The sequence below is a fragment of the Tachysurus vachellii genome, chromosome 4 (assembly GCF_030014155.1).
Source record: "Tachysurus vachellii isolate PV-2020 chromosome 4, HZAU_Pvac_v1, whole genome shotgun sequence".
NCBI lineage: Eukaryota > Metazoa > Chordata > Actinopteri > Siluriformes > Bagridae > Tachysurus > Tachysurus vachellii.
Window position 1 is genome coordinate 16,017,813 of NC_083463.1, and position 22,500 is coordinate 16,040,312.

General features: G+C 42.4%; 1 protein-coding gene across 1 annotated transcript in view; it reads left to right on the top strand.

Annotated features, from left to right (window-relative positions):
• plxna1b (plexin A1b) overlaps nt 1–22,500 on the top strand; it is a 182,158-nt gene that overhangs the window by 15,222 nt on the left and 144,436 nt on the right. Inside the window, exon 2 of the mRNA XM_060868021.1 lies at nt 16,226–17,650. Coding sequence (XP_060724004.1) covers nt 16,496–17,650 — 1,155 coding nt within the window. The 5' untranslated portion in view covers nt 16,226–16,495. The remainder of the gene's footprint in view (nt 1–16,225; nt 17,651–22,500) is intronic.

Consider the following 22,500-nt stretch of genomic DNA (forward strand, 5'->3'; position numbering starts at 1 on the left):
GTGTTATTGCTAAACATGTGTTTTATGGGCTCATAGGCTGCATTGGAAGATAGTGGGAATGAGTGATTGAGGGAGAGAGTGAGTGAGTGAGCTGACTTCGAGTTAAATTAAACTCCTTGTGTCACTGCATCGCTCTCTCTCTCTCTCTCTCTCTCTCTCTCTCTCTCTCTCTCTCTCCCCTCTCTCTCTGAGACACACACTCTTCTGCATTCTCATTCTTGTTCTGTGAGTCTTGGTACTCTGGAAGCCAAGCAGCTGTTTTGGGTTTACCTCCTTCCCACTCTCCCTTGTTTTTATTTCTTCACTCTCTCTCTCTCTCTCTCTCTCTCTCTCTCTCTCTCTCTCTCTCTCTCTCCCTCTCCCCATCCTTGTGCTCTCTTCTCTTTTCATTGCGCATTCATTCTTCCTTTGTAAATGGCATATGGCACCACTGATGCTGATTTTAAGGAATTAGAGTTTAATTTTGTAGCTTAGACTGCTGATTACTGAAGACCTGGGCTTCATCACAATCTCTCTCTCTCTGTGTGTGTGTGTGCTCAGTAAGTAATCAGACTGTGTCTCTGTCCTCCAGTTTGTTAGATTGGTAAAGATTAATGAGCAGAACATCAGCTTTAATTTGACCAACAGAAGAATTTGCTTTTTGTTTCCTGAAATATAGATTAAATATTTTAGCTGCCCAGGTTTTCAGATTTCACTAGATGACACTTCAGTAGCTGTGTCCCAAATGAAGTAGTACACGCTACCACTTCCACTACGCACTATGAATACTGTATGATGTCTAGAAGGACACTGTTGTCACAGATAAACCAGTTTTTTACTAACAGGAAGTAGAAGCCCTTTCCTAGGCCAGAGCAAATGTTGACAAACACAAACGATTCAACACCTTGATATTTAGCAGGATTTGATGAAATGTTAGGAACAAATCCCACAGCAAGAGCTAATTTAAAATACATTTATAAGATCTCTGGTCCACCAGACTGTCATCAGCCATCAGAAATTTCTTTCCTATATGTGAGCAAAGCTATGAGTATTGACGGCTTGAAGTGTTCAACATACCACTGTTTGGATTTATTTATTTAAAGTTAAATACAGTAAGTGCATTATCTGTATCTCGGTGCATAAGTATCAGTGGCGGCTAAAGTGGTTAAGACTCTGGGTTGTTGATTGGAGGATTGGGATTCAAGCCCCAACACTGCCAAGCTGCCACTGTTGGGCCCTTGAGCAAGGTCCTTAACCTTGGCTTCTGTAAATGACATTTTGTTGAAAAATGATTTTCTAGAACGCAGGCAGAAACCCCTTGAACATAGCAGACAGTGAAAACGGCTGTACCGAGGCTCTAGAACCTCATCAGTGAATAGATGCAGGATCTAGTGATCTTTGCGGCTCACCGATTTCATCGACTGCAAAGTATTTGTGAGCAAACGCTAAACATTATTCATCGATTTTTATTGTGTTTGGCACTCACTAACACTTGGGAATAAAAAGTGCTGTGATTGCTATATAGAGCCGTCAGAGTGTTTTTATAAGTTTATAAATAAAGCGGATTTTATACTGACTTTAAGGGAGCAGTTTGTATTTTTTAGAGGCTGAGAGGGATGTAATTTCACTGAAAACAAAAAGACCCTTTGAATGAATAACCTCCTCCTCTTCCTCCTACTTAACCCCCCACACCCCAGTGACTGCCCTGCCTACTCTATTGACACCACATCTGCCTTTTGAGCTAGCTTTTAAAGATGCGTGGAGATCACCAGCTCGATTTGGGCAGGAGGCGGACCTAATGCTGCGTCCAGCCAAATCTCCTACCTCGGAATTTCCCGCTTCTGACTAGGAAAAATCCAAAGAAAACACCTGGCAGCTAGGAATTTTTGAACTGGAGTGTCTAGACGAGTGTGTTAGCGTTAGTTTTAGATCCCTCACCATCCAGACACTGGCTTTTTAAATCCGGCAAGTCTCTTGTCTCTGTACGGTTGCTGGACTGGTTGCCATAGTAATAATGTTTATGGGTGGAGCATGTGCATCCTGCTTAACAGCAAATCAGATTTCTTGCCCAAAATGAAACTTTCTGGAGAGAGATTTGGTGTTTGGATAGAATTCTGAAGTATATCTGCATCATATAGGAGATGAAGAAGAAGCAGCGTGTGCTATTTATCACGGATCACGCGCACTTCACTGTCTTCAGTCTCATTGGCAGTCGCTGTACCAAATCGCTCTATAGTTTTGTACAGTTCTATTTTTTCTACAGTCACGTCTCTGGACACACCCATATTTACTCACCAAACGGTTCTGTCAGTCATGCTGGAAGTCACCAGCTCTTCTAGAAAATAAAGAACTACCGGTAGCTCTGGTCACTTTGTCGCTGCGAGTTTCTCTGTGTGTAAAACTATTACCTCGCTAGAATTTTGCTGTGAAAAGGTGGATGTGGATCTTCATTTTTTTTTTTTTTTTTTGCGGCAATTTATTATTATTTTTTTTTTTATGTTTCTTTGAGTTTTTAGAACTATGTCTGTCATTACAGTGTATGTAGTATATTATTATTATTATTATTATTACAGACCTGCACACATTTGTGTGTAGGTTATTCCACTCTTAATATCAGTCTCATGTTTACTTTCCTTCTGGCTGTTTTTGTTGAAATGGATGTGTTGCTATGGCTCCAGGGAGCTGGCCAATCAGAGTGCAGGTTGCATTTCTCTGCTGGAGATTGCAGTGAAAAATCAGCTTCCTGATTGCGCTGCTGTCAATCATGTGATTGGCAGAGACGTGCAGAATGGCGGCGGTGCTGTCACCGGAGTCTGCCTCCTGAGAAAGAGCCGGTGCGCTGAACCTGTGCGCTTCTGTCTGTGTCTGGCTCTGTGTGTGTCGCTGGAGCTGTTTCACCTGGAGCTACTCCTCCGACGCTGTAACCTACAATGAAATTTAGTGTTCGGAGTTGTACGCATGTGTGTTTTGTCCTAAGGGTAGCAACAGTCGTGCCTGCCTGTCATGGCTGAGTCACAAATTATAGCCTGACACCTTCTCTGCTTTTGTGTGTGTGTTGCAGGTGATTTTCTTTAATGTTGGATTATGGCCTGTTTGTTAAATGGTTTTCTGTAAAGGCCTACGCATACACACAAATACATGTACACAAAGCGGACATGTCTCACCTGTCATGGATCACGAAGTGGAGTTTCTCTCTGTCTGTCTGTTGGTCTCTCTCTCTCTCTCTGCATGTGTGTCTGCGTGTGTCTGCGCGTGCCTGCTTGCGCGTGTGTCTGCGCGTGTGTGTGTGTGTGTCTTTGCAGGTTTTTTCAGTGGCTGCTAAAGAGCTTGTAGCCACCCCTCACCCACTAATCAGTAGTGTACATCTCATACTGCTTGGGGAGATGTTAGGTGCCAAAAACACACATTTACTTGTTACCTTGTGTCCTTTAAAGGACATACTGCAACCCTGTTTATTTATGATATTGATTATCAGTTTTTTTTTTGTTCCCTCTTTTCATGCAGTGTATCTCCACTTGTCCACATTAACAATTTAAAGGTCTAGAAAGCTAAACGAATGTTCACAAAAACAGTTTTTTTTTCCTCAGGCTTATGTATAACGGGGACGTCACATTATTAGGAATTGATTTCTAATGATTCATCGTGTACATACCTTTTTATTAAGATAGATGCTTTTATACATACATTACCTCCTGGATACATGCACAATCTTTTTCAGTGACTACTTGCTTGTTTTATTCCTGTAATGTTTTCTACCAAATTACAAGATTTTCCACACCGTCACTGATTATGCACGAGTATGTGCTGAGTTCAGCATTCTGCCTGGCATGTAGCGAAATCGCTCTGTAATTTTCTGACCTGCAATTACGGTCGTACAGATGGGTTCAAAACCAGGTCATGGATGACTGAGGCTAACGATCGAATGCCAGTTGTAGATTTAAGAGAAAAGTGAGCAGCGATCAGAGACGGTGTTATTCTTACTGAATGGGATGTTTCATGGCTCAAGGCTGATACACACCTGTGTGTTTTAAACTCATGCTGCTTAGGATGAGCCCCATCTGATTTTAGTGGCAATTTAAAGACTATTTGTAGCTCTTAACCATTCTTGTCATCTTCTTCATAATAATTGTCGGACGTCTAGTGGGATGTCTGAGAGGAAACCGGCTACAAGAATGATGGAGGAAATGATTTGGATTTCTTACACAAGGACATCATGATGTGTCTTGATTAACCAGCCAGCACCTATAATGTGTGGGGGGAAAAGTTTCTCCGTTTTTGTGATATAGCAAGTCTCTCTCTCTCTCAGAGACATACACACAGAACCTACAAAAGACAAAAATCTGCAATTCAACTAAGAGATTAATTTGTGTTTAAGATGCTAATGTACCCTTTCTAATAATGAGAATGCTAAGGAGTGACAGAGGGCATATTTGGTGTGTTAGTGCACTTATTCATTATCTGAGTCTCGCTTTGTCAATACACACACACATGCACACGCACACACACAAAATTAAATTATTTGTCTGTAAAGGTCAGAAAGAAAGTTTTACGATTGGTTCAGCAAGAATCAGGGAAATGCTGTCCTCCACCTGATTAAATTATTTATTTATTTTTGCACAGCATTATTTTTTTTTCTCTGTAAAATGGAACTATTTGAATAGATAATTCACACAGTGTATTACTGAGAAGTGTAGAGAAGTTTGGGTAATTTTTGTTGTATAAAGAATACATACATTTTGCTCCCAAGCACATTTGTCTTCCAATAAGAAGGGAACGACTGTACATGGTTTTTATTATTATATAATATATATATATATATATATATTTTTTCTATTTAAACATATTTCCCAGCGTGGTATGAATCGAGCTCACATCACCCGGCTGTCTGTATCCATCTTGCAGAATGAGAAGACCGAGCCGAGTTTGTGTCGTGCTGCTGCTTATTAAAGTCAGGAGATGGAGTTTAAACAGAACATTTTCATCTCTGTTGTTTCAGCCAACCTGCATCACAACAATAAGTGGTAGCAAACTGTACTAACAGCTGGGTTCATTTGTTTCACTGACTTTAGAGTGCACACACAGCGCTGTTCGGATAATGGACACGCACTACAAAATTGAATGTTTAGGAAGCTTTCGCACTGCAGTTTAGTCTGAAACGTTCTCACAGACTTGTAGGAGGTGCCGTGTGTTTGGTTGCGAATGCGAACACAATTCGTACTCGGGTCTGCATTTATTCAGGAAGTAAAGTAACCTGCGCTTGTGCTTCAGCTGATAATGACAGGATTCATTTCCACAACACGAGTGCAAGGGAACCATAAGACATGAGGTGCATTACAGAGTCATGTTGCGTTCTTCATGCACCTGTGTGATGATGGAAGATGAACACATTCGCTGACGTTCAACAGAATGAGCTGAGTCTGAAAACAGACCACAGGAAACATAGACAGTGTTAAACCCACCTCAGTGTTTGAGCTGAAACACAAACTTTTTTGCTATTTTTGATATTTAAAAAAAGACCAGAAAAAGCTGAGCAAATTGGCAGCCGGTGTCTTTATGCAGAGAAAGTGAATAGTGAGTGTGTGAACGTGCTGCAGAGGATAGAGACCGGCTTGATTTACTCCCAGTACATGACAACAGTTCCTGGTGTAAGAACTGCCTTAACTCAGTAGTCACAAAGTCAGCTAATACATCAAACCCCATGAAACATGATGAAACACGGGATTAATCACTGTCAAGAACATTTGCTGTGGTTTTCGGTGCTGCTGTTTTTCAGGACGACGTGTCAGTGTGCACAGTTCACTCATCAGCTTTCTGAAGGTTAGCTAGCATTCCACTTGTGCTAGCACCGTGACTAGCATTACTTAGCTATCTAGCTCTGTAGCAAACAGTACACAGGATGTACACAAAACAGTACACAAAATCTACACAGGAATTCTCCTCAGGTTTTAAAAACAATGCCTGTTTTTTTTTTTTTTAAAGTTTTCACATTCTCAGTGCTGCTCCATCTCTTCTTTCTCTCTCTCTTTCTCTCTCTCTCTCTCTGTCTCTCTCTCTCTCTCTCAGCAGCCACCCCTTTTTGCTAGCCAATGAAGAAAGACCCTTTCAGTTTGTAGGTCTTAGTAAAAAGGAGCTGCTTCTTCGTCCTCTCTCTCTCTCTCTCTCTCTCTCTCTCTCTCTCTCTCTCTCTCTCTCTCTCTCTCTCTCTCTCTCGTATGTAATGTGTGCTGCAGAGTATGAAATACTATACTGCACATGTGTGTACTGACTGTCCTTGGAAAACAGGAAACTGGGAGAAGAATGTGTGTGTGTGAGTGAGGGAGTGTGTATTCACACAGGCTTCTCCTTTACTCGTCTTCCGTCCTCTCCTCCATCCCTCTCTTTTCCCTCAGAAAGATAAACTAAACAAACAGCACCCTAAAGCAAGCGGTGTGGCAGTTACGGAAGTGAAGTCCACAGCTCAGGGCCTTCTGGCTAGCCGAGGCTGATTGATTGGAGCTCAGTGGGACAGTTTTAAATTTGAGGCCCTGCACCAGCTCTGTGCTGTGTTTTGAATGTGAGAGGCAGAGGTGAATAAATGCCCTGGCTTTGAGCCAGAGTAGAGGAGCTGAACCACAGAATGCAAATGATAGATGAATGTGTGTTTTGTGTATAACACCAGCACTGTTCCATGGTGGAAATGCAAATCTGTCATGTAAGGGTAATCTGGACAGTGATACAGATGTGTAGATGATGTGTGTGTCTGTGTGTCACACATGAGAGAGTAGTTTCTATAGATTGACCAAATTGACAGGAGAGGCAGTGGAGCAGTGATAAGAGTAAATGCTAGGGTCACCCCTAAGATTGATTTTTAGAAGGTGTCTGTGTCTCCTCATTCAACCTCATGGTCTCTGTCTGTCTGTCTCTTTCTCTGTCCCTTTGTGCCACATACACAAACACATGGTATGAGTTTACTGTAATGAGCGTGTGTGTGTGTGTGTGGGCTGCGGTTTGCAGATCTGCGTCCTAGCGGCAGAGTTCACATCACATTCTTCATTTTGTTTCCTACTCTCTGACGTTCCTGTCCTCACTTCCCTCAGGCCTCGTGTCTCTTCTGCACCACATGTCCATAAAGAGCAGCTTCTAGGGCACAGACGAAAGCAGCTTTGTTCGCAGTGCAATGAATGAAAGCCTTGAGCGTGATGCACATGATATCTGAGTGAGATAATGATATTACACAGATTTGAAGAGCCGGGATGAATAGTGCACTCCTTATGCTCTGGCATTTCTCTCTGCAAAATTCAAGGAAAAAAAACTGCAAGCAGCTGTAATGCAAGCACCATGCACGCGCACGCGCACACACACACACACACACTCACACTCATCAACCTAAATGCACACAAAGACAAAAACAAAAAATATGTAAGAAAAACAATGAGTGGTCTGTTTACGTGCTGTTTCTACGTACACGTACATGTTTGTGGGTGGGCGTGTGTACACAGTGGTTTTTGGTGCACACACAAGTATGCGAATTGTAATTGCGTGTGCTTGTGCAACTTTCCAAATGTAGGATAATTTTGTCGATCCAGTCACACGCTTATTGTCTCATTGTTCCTGTCCCCATTTTTCTGCATATTTGAGGCAGAAAGTGTTTCTGTGTAGTGGTTCGAGTGAGTGTGGAGGACTGGAGGCTCTCTGCAGGAGGGCAAACGGAGGGGAGATGAAGGGAGGCACACCTGTTTCTGTATCTTCTCATAGCCTCACTGTCTACCTCCATTTTACTTGTAGACAGGATTTAAAGTATGGACTGTATCTCATGTTATTGAGTGCACTGTGTGTTACACTTGCATGAATTTATTAGCTTCAACACTGCACTAGTTAAAGCTTCACTAGTTATGTGCTTCCTGATCCTGATGAATAGCTAACAGGCTAACAGTTATTAAATTCCATTAGATTTCAATCTTGCTAAGAAAATATGGTGAGCATTGTGAGTGAAGTGAAGTAATGGAGACAAAGTACGGAGTGTGAACCTGATCCTTATCCTTTTCTAAATTAGCACACTGTGTGTGCTCTCAATAAAAAAAAATATATAAAAATAAAAAAGCAAGATGTTTAGCAACATGCTGGACACGACAGATCATCACACGTGCTAATATTATTGGCCTTATGGTAGTTTGTAGAGAATCTACATTTTCCCTTGACATGTTTTAACTGAGACTGTGTGAAGTAAGCAGGAGAGTTACAGGGGTTGTACAATGAAACTGAAACACCTGGTTTTAGACAAGTTATTTAGTAGTATGGTGGAGGGCCTCTTTTTGTGGCCAGTACAGCATCAATTTTGTCTTAGGATTGTCTGATGCAAGAGGATACACGTGTATGTGTGGATGATGTTCAACTTCACTTCAACTTTGTTCCTCAAACCAGTGTCACCAGTCTTGCTGTGTGTATTGGCACATTTTCATCCTGATACATGGCACCACCTTCAGGGTACAATGTTTGCATTCAGTGTTCCTTAGCAGTGACACCATATAGCACAAGTAGTGGGCCTAGGGAATGCCATGATATTGCAGCACAAACCATCACTGATCCACCCCTGTGCTTACTCTAGGCACAGAACAATCCGGGTGCCGAGATTCTTTGGGGTTTCTCCACACGATGTGGGAAAGACAGTGAAAAATGGACTTATCAGGGAACAACACATGTTCCACATTGTCCACAGTCCAAGATTTCCGCTGCTGGCACTATTGAAACTGATGTTTGGCATTGGGACGAGTGACCAAAAATTTAGTTGTATCAGCTTGACTGTGACTATTGATTCTTTGTAGCTCCTGACAAACAGTTTAGGAGAAAACAATTTAATTTAATTCTGCATTTAGTCCGGGGACCTGTGATTTTATGTTTTTTGAGTCCAATCCGGTTTAGTACTCAGGTATCCCTTTCACAGCGCTTCCTCTTGTCGAGAGTTACTCCTTTGGGAAGTGTTTTGTCTTTTGTGGCGGTTTACCCCAAATGCCATGACTCTTTCTCTAATTCAGCCTTTACACACTGTTCTTATTTTTAAAATGTAAAATCACTGAAGATTGGCCACCAGGCCATGCGTATATAGGCGTGAAACCTCCAACACTATAACTGGTCAGTGTTTCACTTTCATTGGCCAACCCCTCTACATGACAACCAGTGTGAACTTGTTTACTTTTATTTATCATGTACACAGTTTCTAAAGAATTAGTTCATTTAGTGGCCAGGTTTTCATTTCAATTTGTATACAGAGTATAACGAAGTTAAAAAAAACAGGTATGGAAATAATAAGGTAAAAGTAATATGCAATATATATACGATGGATTAACGTCTAGGTGAGTTAAATGTTAAGGTGCAGTATGAAAGTTTTAGGGAAGTAACTGAGTCTTCATGGAATCAAGTCAGAAGCTTTTATTGTCATTTTAACCATATATAGCTGACTCAGTACATAGTGAAATGAGACAACGTTTCTCCAGGACCAGGGTGCTACATAGAACAAAAACAGAGCTACATAGAACAACACAGACTAAGGACTTAAGTAAGTTAGTCCTAGCCACATAAAGTGCATCTGTGCAAACAGTGCAAGGCAAAAGACGGCGCAAACAATCCTAAGAGATTTGTGAGACGGACACGCAGTTTAGCAGTTGTACGACTTGCGTCATATTTATACTTGGGGATTATTAAAATTGAATACTTAATCTTGCATAATTACATTTCCAGGAAAGAAAACCGTACATTTTGCTCATTAAAACTTCTATTTTCATCTTACGTACTCGTTACAAATCTCCGAGGTCTCGTCTTCGCTCTCATCCAGCCAGCGACTGCAGGCTGTATATCATCGAATTCTATTATGCCACTTTTCCACCAAAAAGAACCGGGTGCTGGTTCACAGTTGGTTCCACTGGCGAACCTTCTAAAAACCGGTTTGCCTTTCCATCGGCTAGAGAGCGTCACAGAGCCGAGTCTGACGTCACCGTATATGTGTCACGTTACACAGCAACGTTAGCGCAGCAGCGGCAAATACAAACACCTCAACAATGGCGGATGTTTCTTTACTGTTAATGCTCATGGCTTTGTGAACTTACATTAACACCCAAACGTGGCGAATCCAACGTGTACGTGCAGCTCCATGTAATCTGTAAAAACGGAGGTTGTAATTGAGAAAGTACATAACGTTATTTTATCATTAACACATAAAAAAGTTAGCCTTAGTATGTAGCTACTTACTATCATGTGTGCTGATAATGAATCATATCGCGGTAAAGTAAAAGTGTATTAAACATTAGTATACTTAAGGTACATTATCAAATGCGCTAACAGTAGCCCCGCCCACAGCCCCTGACACAAGCGGTTCTTAAGTCTAGACCAGCAACGTTTTGGTGCTACTTAAGGACCACTTTTCCAGGTTCAGAGCAAAAAAGAAAGAACTGGTTCTAAATTAGGCTCTGGCTCCGAACCAGAGCCCTAACCTAACCCCTAACCCTAACCCAACCCCTAACCCTAACCCAGAACTTAAACGGCCTCGGTGGAAAAGGGGCAATAGTCCAACATGCCATGAAATGCTTTCCCCCCCCCAATGACTGGGTCATAAAGATAATAGAAAAATAGAATTTGTCTTTACAGGAAAGGAAGTCATATCTCCTCTGCATCTTCACAAGACATGTTGAACTTGAACTGGACATATTTAACCAAGTTAGCTTGTTTTATGTGCTAAAATCTGATTTGACTACAACAGCTAGCTGTTAGCTAGCTCGCAAGTCGAATTCTAGCTAATGCTAAATAAAGTAACATGCATAGATTGAATGATTTCAACTGTATATCTTTGCTTAGAAACGAGCTGTAGATGATTAATCTTTAAATGTTTTATTTTATTTGTAAAGTGCTTTTAATTTGACGCACCGCAGCTTCACAGGACTATAAAACAGGTAACATTTTATATTTCTGTTTATATCTTGACCATGAATCATTTCTTCATTGTCAAGTCTTTTATGTTAGCATTTTCTCTTCACATGAAAGCAAAGAACATGTTTTTTTGCTAGAAGCTGCTTATAATTCGAGCCAGATTTTGACACATTTTTTATACTTCAGTATAATTTCTCAGTGCTCAGTCCACCTCCATGATGACTGTGTTAAACTGTATTTAGCTCAATGTCTGTCAGTGTTTTCAGTGGAGCTGCATGTTACGATATGAAACAAACCTCAGACATGGTTCTGAAGGTCGGTATTGCTGTGTGAGTACTAGACATTATATTCTACAGCTCTTGGTCATGTACAAGGTGGTGGTTTTGTGCGACATGTCGTGTGTCACAGTGTAATCCGGTTTATGGCCGTTACACAAGTGCACAAGTGCTACACGGGTGTACAATGGCTTCACGATGGGGAGTCACATGGAATAAAACGTCCGTGCATCTGTTTGAGGGCATTTAGAGCAGCTGTCTTCTCAACCTACACACACACACGGACAGACTGGAAGGTATACAGCAGTTGTGCCCTGGTGAATCTCTCTCCCTCTCTGTCCTATACACACACAGACACACACACACAGAGTGAGAGAAGGAGAGTTTTATCTCTGTTCAGTATATTGTGTTTTGTGCGTGTGTTTTTGTGTGTGTTTGTGCACGACTTCCTCCCGTACGCTCATTTAGTTTAATTACCAGGATAGTGAGCTGTGTAATGACCGTCTCATTGCTGACCAGCTACTTCCTGTGTTTTGCTACTTTTGTATCCCTCCCCTTTTCCTCGTTGTTGAGCCGAGATGATTTGAATCTTATCAGAGCCCTGAAATGCTGCAGAGGTTTACAAGCTTATTAACTGTGTGTGTGTATCTGTGAATACATAGAAGTGTGTGTGTGTGCATTTCTGTCTCTGTTTGTTTGTGGGATTTGGACTATTTTGAATTGGAATGCATATGAGGAAATTAACAAGTATTAGGTTGTGTGTTTGTGTGTGTGTAAGGAAAAACATTGTTTATCTATACAGCTGTGTGTGAGCATAACGTTTAGTGTTACTCTGTGTGTGTGTGTGTTTCTGAGCAGTATTTTCTGGTGCTCTCTCTCTGCTCTCGCTCTGCTTTCTCTGAAGCGAGTGCTGTAATTGATATGCCACAAGCAATAAATCAGCAGCCGGCCGTGCCACCACACCCCATTATCTAAGGAGACAGGTTTAGCGGCCTGTCCAGGGGCTCCGTCTGGGTATATGAGGAGTTTTTTTCTGTGTGTGTGTGTGTGTGTGTGTGTGTGTTGGGAGGGGTTCGAGTGCTTCTGTGAGAGTACCTGGATGTTGAGCCAGGGTGACGTCTTTGGGGTCAAACAAATGGAGAAGAGAAGGGAGGCAAAATAAAATCGTTCCCTGCCAAATTTCACCATTTCCCATCCCCAGTCCTTCGTCCTACAATTTGTGCCCTTGTCATCTGTTATCTTTCTTCTTTTCATCAGCCACCGTTTTTTCCCCCAACTGCCTCTCTGCTTTGTATAAAATTTCATTTGTGTTTTTGACTCCCATCTGGACTTGCAAATAAAATTGCAAATAAAATGTGCTTAAAAAAAGGAGGAAGGAAATTGAAATTTGGCATGTCAGATGAAGCAAGAATGCTTTTATGGAAATTGGAGAAGGAGGACGTTTTTTTTTTATCTGGGGAAAAGAATTGACCATTTTCCCAGTTGTCACTCATTCTCCAGGCACTGTAGCATAGCGCAGGTTTGATAACTACCCCGAATCCGTTTCTCTCTGCACACCATTGTGCAGTAACTCCGCTCGCTGTAAATGGTTGTGTGTGTTGGGCTCGAGCGCTGATAGCATTTCGCCCATTACTGTGCCAGATAACAACGTGAGTGCGCAGATGCAATTTGTTGCGAAATTTACGGTCTGCTACGTCAAGACTGATCCTCTCAAATGAAGAGAAATGAGTGTTGAGACAATCTCCTACACGTTTCTGCCTCTCCCCATTTTCTCTCTCTCTCTCATACACACTTTCGCACAGTCACGTACAATGCACAAATGGCATGCCTAAATGAGCTTGCTGTCTCTGTGCTCTACTGTTGTTTTTTAAATTGACATCTGTTCTCAGTGCATGATGTGATTTTGTACAGTTGAGAGCAAAATTAGTTGTTTTTTTTCCCCCCATCATTTGATTGTGGTTGTCCCTGCTTATGTCAAGAATGTATTTAACGATCTTGAATCAGATTTGGATTACATGCTGTGCAGCAATACAGTAGAAAGCACGCAATCAGGTTCTTTACATATTAAAAAGAAAAGAAAGCCTCCGCAGTAAGACTTGTTGAGAGTTCTCTTGGCATCTCGGACTACGCAACACATCAACACCAGAAGACAACAAACTACAGGTTCAGTTCCTGTAAGACAAGACTAGGAATCTGGAGCTACAGAGGGCGCAGGTTCACCCAAACCGAACAGCTGAAGACCGAAAAAAGAGCAGGCGGTCGTAAAAAGTGCTATTTGAGTTACTGTAGCCTTCTTGTCTGCTCAAACCGATCCAGCCATTCACCTCTGTCCTTTCTCATCACAACACAACCGCCTCTTGTTTAGTGGTTTCTGATTTCTGCATCGCTTGGGGTATAAACACTGTAGACTGTTTTGATTATTTCAGAAACTCTTGATCTCCATGCAAACAAACCCATCTGGCACCAACTGCCATGCCATGATCATAGCCCCTTTGGTCAGAGATGACATTTTTCCCTTCCATTCTGATTGGTGTGAACACTCACAGCACAATTTCTTACTACTTGATTTTTTTTAAATGTTTAATTTTTGGATAAAAGCATAAGGTGTTCCTACTAAAGTGGCCAGAGGGTGTTTGTATAATGTTAAAGATCTTTATCTTCATCACACGCCTATATTGAATAGTATTTATTCACATCAATCTCCTCTTTCTGGCCACACGGTAATGGAACGAGGTCACATGCTCCCCATTTCGGCTTTTCCTGCTGGCTATCTTACGAGCTTGCAGCTTTCTCTAAAACGCTATTTTAATGTACTTTAATGACCCGGTGTTGTCTGCATTTTCAGTCAGATAAATGGCATCACTCGTTTCTCTGTTTGCCGGAGCTGTGTGGAGTGACGCCACTTCCCCTCATCTTGTCCTTGGGGATGATGGACGGATAAGAAGGCCCTCGATCAGCTGGCGAAGGAAAAGAGGCAGCTGAGATAAGAAACAGGCAAAGAAAAGAAAAGAAGCGCGAGAAAGAAAAACATTCCTAACTACTCTTGCTATTCTCTCTCTGCTCAGATTGGTCATCTCTTCCCTTTTTCCTCTCCCTAGCCCTTCCTCCAGTTTGAGAGTTTTTTCTTTGACAGCAGTCACTGGGTCATTCTGATGCAGATCTAATGGTATCTGGAGCTTCTGATTTAGATGTACTTTACCACCCACATCTTAAGATATTCACTTTATTCCTTAACATTGAATCTTGATGGCCTGCTGGACTCTCAGTAAAAAGATTAAATACACTCTGGACAATGTCCAGTTTTTTTTTTTTTTTTTGCTAGGTGATCTAATGAGACTGCATTGACCCTCTTACCCTGAAAAGTCTTGGCTCACTAGCATGGATATTGAATATGATGGAGGATATGAAGCATGGCATTTAGCTACATGTGAAAATACAGACTGAATCTAATGAATCATTTATAGACTCTGACATGCAAAAACGATTAGTCTCCATGGCCTAGATGGATCAAACCATCAAATTCACAGCTAAAGCGACTCAAAAGTAATGTCAAATGCTGTTATACTCGAGCCGACTGTCTCCCTTTGTGCTTTGTGATTTTGTTGATCAAGTTCAGGAGTGTACAAGTCATAGATTTTACTGCTAGCCCACCAGGCAGTCCGATCTGGATTAATACAGAGAAATAAACGTTTATGATTACACGTTAACAACTAACAGGCTGTAACGTTGTCTTCTGTAGTTGCAGTTTTTACCATAAGGCAAGTTGTTGGTCAACATTTCCAGTAGTAAAATATAATGTAAACCAGATACGCTTTACATCACCTGATGAATGCAGTGCAGAAGTTGTTTGACTTCTAAAAGAGTAGAACATTTCTCTAGTTATTACAGAAGGAATAACAGAAGACAAACAGTGCTGTTCTACAAAAGTAACGCATACCAGGGGAGTGTGATGCGTAAACTCCTCCTAAAGACTTGCCTTTTCTGGGATGCTGGGATTGCATTTTACCTAAGCTGTTACTACTGAGATTCCACTCATAAATGTTAAATAAAATCTGCTAAAAAAACAAACGACGATATTTAAAGTATTTTGTTTTATTAGTTTTAGATTATGTAATGTGTCTTCTGTATGTGTACCTGTGTGTGTGAGCCGATACTATAGGAACAATAAGGCATTAATATTAAGCCGTCATTCGTGTTCCAGCTAGACATATTGTTTAAACTGTGCTGTTCCTCCGCTCGGAAATTCTCCTGCTTCTGCTAGGAACATGCACTTACATTTATATTTACGCCATTTTAGGCAGACACCCTTATTCAGATCGACTTACATTTATCTCAGTTATACAACTCAGCAGTTGAGGTTTTAGGGCCTTGATGAAGGGCCCAGCAGTGGCGGACCTGGGATTTGAACTCGCAACCTTCGGATCAGGAGTCCAACTGATCAGAAGTACAATAAGCAATGCTGGTTACATTGGTTACATAACTGTCAGTTCATTGGTTGCCAGAATGAAAAGATTTTCCAAATGATCATTTTGATGCTGTAACACTTATGAAGTAAAATATCTCACTAAAGAAAAGCCTTCAGTCATTGACATGATGGCCATTGGCAGATGAGTGAAGGAGTTATGAAATAGCTTTTGAGTAAGCTTCCATAACACTGAGAAGGCTTATTTTCTTATACCTTACAGCAAAACCTGTGTGTGTGAGTAAGCCAGGGAGAAATAGAGAATACTTAATCTGCAAAAAGCTCCTCTCAGACACATTGTGATAATGGATGTGTTATGAATTCATTGAAGAGAGCACCACGGTGTGTCTGCTGTTGCAGTGGTATCCGATGATGAGTTTATGTACAGTGCGTCTCCTAATCCATCTTGAACCTCCTCACCATCCGTCTTGGTAATTAAATGTTGTCAAGGTTTCGCCCCCTTGGACCACATTAGTTTGAACCATTTATTTAGCATGGATGATGTCGTTGCTTCTCTCTGCTCCTTCAAGTGTGATGCATAATCAATAGGAAATGTTCCATTTGTACTCATGTGGTGTTGTTTTGTGTTTTTTTTTTTTCCCTTCTCTTGCAGGGCCTGTGGATGTCGAGTTGTTGCATATGATGAACTAAATGACTGCTTTGAGAAGAGGAGAGAAAAGGACACTGGATCAATAAGAGCACTATTTCTGCATGCTCGTGGTGTTCGGAGATTTATATATACATATATATATATATATATACACACACACACACACACACACACACACACACACACACACATAAATAGAAATCTAAAGAACAGTGGTAGTCTATAAGAGACTGACGCAGAGCCCAGTCATCGCTTGTGTGGAATAAAGCTGATATGCGGTCTCGGCCAAGGGCACACTGTGCCCTCATTGGGCTGCTTACCCTCTCCTTCATCCTTTTACCTTGCGGAAGAGCCACAGAGCATTTTCAATCCTTCTCCCCATCAGAATGGGGCTTGACCCACTTAGCCATTCATAATACCACAGGTGAGGTGTATGTTGGTGCTGTTAACTGGATCTACAAACTCTCGAGCAACCTGACCATGCTGAGGAATCACATGACTGGCCCAGTTGTGGACAATGAGAAGTGCTATCCTCCTCCGAGTGTCCAGTCGTGCCCCCATGAGCTGGCTCAGTCCAACAATGTCAACAAGCTGCTGCTGGTGGATTACGGCCAGAACCGACTCATCGCCTGCGGAAGTGCCTCGCAAGGCATATGCCAGTTCTTGCGTTTGGATGACCTCTTCAAACTGGGCGAACCCCACCACCGCAAGGAGCACTATCTGTCCAGCGTGGCCGAATCAGGGACCATGTCAGGGGTCATCATCTCCGAAGGTACTCTCAGCAAGCTCTTTATCGGCACACCTATCGACGGTAAATCTGAATACTTCCCTACCCTCTCAAGCCGCAAGCTAATGGCCAACGAGGAAAACGCGGACATGTTCAGCTTTGTCTACCAGGATGAATTCGTTTCCTCGCAGCTCAAGATCCCTTCAGACACGCTGTCCAAATTTCCAGCGTTTGACATCTACTACATCTACGGCTTCAGCAGCGAGCAGTTTGTATACTACCTTACTCTGCAGCTGGACACCCAGCTGACCTCACCAGATGCCAGCGGAGAGCAGTTCTTTACATCCAAAATTGTGCGTCTTTGCGTCGACGACCCAAAGTTCTACTCCTATGTCGAGTTCCCCATTGGTTGTACCAAGGATGGGGTGGAATATCGCCTAATTCAGGACGCCTACCTGACCAAGCCAGGCAAACAGTTGGCTAACTCTCTGGGGGTGTCTGAGAACGAGGACATCCTGTTCACCGTCTTTTCTCAGGGCCAGAAAAACCGGGCCAAACCTCCAAAAGAGTCGGCGTTGTGCCTCTTCACACTAAGACGCATTAAAGAAAAGATCAAAGAGAGGATCCAGTCCTGCTACAGAGGAGAAGGCAAATTGTCTCTGCCTTGGCTACTGAACAAGGAACTCGCATGCATCAACTCGGTAAGTCCGCACTATGATGGAAAAAAGACTGCAGGGGTATTACCATTGATTTGCATACAAAGATAAATAGATGCGTGGGTAGTTGCTCTCCAAGGAACTGTCCTACATTAACATCTTGACATGAGCTCAGTATGCAGCTGTTGTGTAGACATATCTATTTCTGACACGTGCTGGCTGTTTTGACTGCATATAGCCTACTTAAAAACATCTTTGTATAGTTAACAGCATGACTCAGACCTGCATTGATAATTAGGAGGCATGATTTTAAGTTGGTTTTATTGACTACTGAAAGCGACTGCGTGGGGTCTCATTACGCTGAGCTCACAACTGACTGTTTATTTCTAGTTACTCAGTGTACAAGCGGAATATTCCTCACTTTCGTATTTTTAGATCAGCCATTTCTTTTTTTCGGCTTTGCACGCTTTCTCCTTCACATCTGTTGAATTGTGCGTGTAGAGCTGGGATGGAAAATAGATAAATAATTAAACTATTTTTGTTTAAAGTGCTTTCAGTCCAAATTTGTGACCTGTGGTGTCTCTGACTTGGACAAATAAGCTTTATATAATATCATTCTCCTTCTCTTCCTCATATATAGATGAAATCAATTGGACATTGATTGGACAAACCAAGAAAAGAATGGCTGAATGTTTCTCCTTAAATAGTCATTTCCTTTGTACTGCAGAGATGTTAAATTCACGGTTCTGATTGGTTGGAAGGTGTTTATTGTTCTGAAAGGATTATATTAATATTAATGTTCATCCTAATGTTTGTTTCATACCTGGGGACTAGTAGGGCACACACGGCTCGTAAAAAGATTAAAATACTTGTGTGTTTATTGATTTGATGAAGCTTTCTTTGAGGAGATGTTTTCTTTAACACTGGAGACTCCTCATACAAAAATGTTAGTGTTTTTTAATAGACTGCTGTAAAGTCTTTGCAGTTTCTATCTCTCTCTCTCGCTCTCTCTCTCTTTCCCTCTCTCTCTCTTTATATATATATAGATAGATAGATAGATGGATAGATAGATATACATATACAGTAGATAGATAGATATATAGATAGATAGATATACAGATAGATAGAGAGAGAGAGATAGAGGGATAGATAGATTTATAGATAGATAGATATATAGATAGATTTATTTGACATTATTTTATTTTTATTTTAACCTTATTGTAGTAGGGAACAAAGAGATGCTTACATATGATGTAAGCGATAGCAGGAACTAACTTGTTCCTACAGATGTTCTGCAGCAGTAATTAGACGCACAGCTGAAAATATAACGTTTAATTCTCTAATCCTTAAAATGATTCTTAGTGAGTTGGTGATATAAGAGGAATAAAACACTAAGGTTTTCCTCTTCCCATCCCGACACCTCGTCTTTGATCGTTTATCTAGAACAGCACACCTCATTGTGTTATTTTATTGCATTTCAAATGCTTTTATTTCTTCGACCTCTTTTTTTTCTTAGTCTGTACCCGTGTGTGTCAGCGAAAGTTGAAAGACACTTGCGTACTGTACTGCTTTTGTTAAGGAGACTTGGGGGTAGATTTTGTAGTTAAGACGCTTGTAGGATAAACCCAGGCTCTGTAGGCTTTCACTAGCGCATCCTCTGTTTCTCTCCGCTTTCATTATTCAGTCAGACAAGAAACATCATTAGTTCAACTGACTAGATTTCTCCAGTCACTCTTTCTCTTTTGCTCCCTTGCTCACTCACTTAATTCATTTAGAGGATCTTGATCTCGTCTTCTCTGCCATCAGAGTCCTCAGGGACCAGGCTTGGTTGTCGTCTTCTCTTTCATTCACCCTCTTAATCTCTTTTTCTCTATACTCACCCCCCCGACCCCCCCCCCCCCTCTCTCTCTCTCTCTCTCTCTTTCTCTCTTTCTCTCTCTCTGAGGTTTAACTCAGCATTCTGAATTTCATGTGATCCTTTTTTTTTCTTCTTGCGCTTGGAAATTCTAGGTTCATTTCATTTCTGTGAATTTGCAGTCTTTCAGAAGGTTTTGTTGGGCTTCAGGGAAATAACTTGTGTTGGACACTTTGTCACAATAAATTTCAGAGGTTATTAAGTAGGGGTGGGCAGTAGGGTGCAAAAAAAAAAAATCACGATACTTGAAGGCATTTTAAAATATATCTATTTAGGCTTGACAACAAAATGGAGCAGTGGGTGTAAGAAACAAAAAAGATCAAAAATAGAAATCCTGCTCCTGCCCACTGTAAAAGTGGTTCTCTCTCTCTCTCTCTCTCTCTCTCTCTCTCTCTTTCTCACACACACACACACATGTGCACACACATCTGCTAGTCCCCACCTGCAATAGTTTCAAATAATTGGGCCAATTTTATAAATATAAACAAAAATGTTTCTCTCTCTTTTTCTGTCTCTGTTTTTTTTTTCCTTTTACTGTGATTTTACTTGCAACATTTTGTGCTACTTGCTTAGGCTGTAGCGAGCCAGGAGTAATCAGAGCAAATGCAAATTCTCTCGAATAGGTCAGGGCTGAGGAATGCAAAAATGAAATTCACTTCCAGGAGCCATTAATTTTGCCACGCGCCAAGTTTAAGGAAGATGGACTGTGGAGGAATTGTATTATTAATTAGTGGTCACATTGACTATGTGCTGCCCTTCTTTATCTCCTTATCTTCATTCCTGCCCACATTAAAGAAAAAAGAAAAGGCCTGTGCTTGCAACTTTTTCATCAGGTCCCGGGGCCACATAGATTCCCAGCTCTGACATGAGACAGAGCCACATGTGTGTGTCTGTCTGTGTGTGTCTGTCTGTGTGTGTCTGTCTGTGTGTGTCTGTCTGTGTGTGTCTGTCTGTGTGTGTCTGTCTGTGTGTGTCTGTCTGTGTGTGTCTGTCTGTGTGTGTCTGTCTGTGTGTGTCTGTCTGTGTGTGTCTGTCTGTGTGTGTCTGTCTGTCTGTCTGTGTGTGTCTGTCTGTCTGTGTGTGTCTGTCTGTCTGTGTGTGTCTGTCTGTCTGTGTGTGTCTGTCTGTGTGTGTGTGTCTGTCTGTGTGTGTGTCTGTCTGTGTGTGTGTGTCTGTCTGTGTGTGTGTCTGTCTGTCTGTGTGTGTGTGTCTGTCTGTCTGTGTGTGTGTGTCTGTCTGTGTGTGTGTCTGTCTGTCTGTCTGTGTGTGTGTCTGTCTGTCTGTCTGTGTGTGTGTATCTGTCTCTGTCTGTGTGTGTGTCTGTCTCTGTCTGTGTGTGTGTCTGTCTGTCTGTGTGTGTGTCTGTCTGTCTGTGTGTCTGTCTGTCTGTCTGTGTGTGTGTCTGTCTGTCTGTGTGTGTGTCTGTGTGTCTGTCTGTGTGTGTGTGTGTGTGTGTGTGTCTGTCTGTGTGTGTGTGTGTGTCTGTCTGTGTGTCTGTGTGTGTGTGTGTCTGTCTGTGTGTGTGTGTCTGTCTGTGTGTGTGTGTCTGTCTGTGTGTGTGTGTGTCTGTCTGTGTGTGTGTGTCTGTCTGTGTGTGTGTGTCTGTCTGTGTGTGTGTGTCTGTCTGTGTGTGTGTGTGTCTGTCTGTGTGTGTGTGTCTGTCTGTGTGTGTCTGTCTGTCTGTGTGTGTGTGTCTGTCTGTGTGTGTGTGTGTCTGTCTGTGTGTGTGTGTCTGTGCGTGTGTCTGTCTGTCTGTGTGTGTGTGTCTGTCTGTGTGTGTGTGTGTCTGTCTGTGTGTGTGTGTGTCTGTCTGTGTGTGTGTGTCTGTGCGTGTGTCTGTCTGTCTGTGTGTGTGTGTCTGTCTGTGTGTGTGTGTGTCTGTCTGTGTGTGTGTGTCTGTGCGTGTGTCTGTCTGTCTGTGTGTGTCTGTGCGTGTGTCTGTCTGTCTGTGTGTGTGTGTCTGTGCGTGTGTCTGTCTGTCTGTGTGTGTGTGTCTGTCTGTGTGTCTGTCTGTCTGTGTGTGTGTGTCTGTCTCTGTCTGTGTGTGTGTGTCTGTCTCTGTCTGTGTGTGTGTGTCTGTCTCTGTCTGTGTGTGTGTGTCTGTCTCTGTCTGTGTGTGTGTCTGTCTGCGTGTGTGTGTGTCTGTCTGCGTGTGTGTGTGTGTCTGTCTGCGTGTGTGTGTGTGTCTGTCTGCGTGTGTGTGTGTGTCTGTGTGTGTGTGTGTCTGTCTGCGTGTGTGTGTGTGTCTGTCTGTGTGTGTGTGTGTCTGTCTGCGTGTCTGTGTGTGTGTCTGTCTGTGTGTGTGTCTGTCTGTGTGTGTGTCTGTCTGTGTGTGTGTCTGTCTGTGTGTGTGTCTGTCTGTGTGTGTGTCTGTCTGTGTGTGTGTCTGTCTGTGTGTGTGTCTGTCTGTGTGTGTGTCTGTCTGTGTGTGTGTGTCTGTCTGTCTGCGTGTGTGTGTCTGTCTGCGTGTGTGTGTGTGTGTCTGTCTGCGTGTGTGTGTCTGTCTGCGTGTGTGTGTCTGTCTGCGTGTGTGTGTCTGTCTCTGTCTGTGTGTGTGTGTCTGTCTCTGTCTGTGTGTGTGTGTCTGTCTCTGTCTGTGTGTGTGTCTGTCTGCGTGTGTGTGTGTGTCTGTCTGCGTGTGTGTGTGTGTCTGTCTGCGTGTGTGTGTGTGTCTGTCTGCGTGTGTGTGTGTGTCTGTCTGCATGTGTGTGTGTCTGTCTGCATGTGTGTGTGTGTCTGTCTGCGTGTGTGTGTGTGTCTGTCTGCGTGTGTGTGTGTGTCTGTCTGCGTGTGTGTGTGTGTCTGTCTGCGTGTGTGTGTCTGTCTGCGTGTGTGTGTGTGTCTGTCTGCGTGTGTGTGTGTGTCTGTCTGCGTGTGTGTGTGTGTGTCTGTCTGCGTGTGTGTGTGTGTCTGTCTGCGTGTGTGTGTGTGTCTGTCTGCGTGTGTGTGTGTGTCTGTCTGCGTGTGTGTGTGTGTCTGT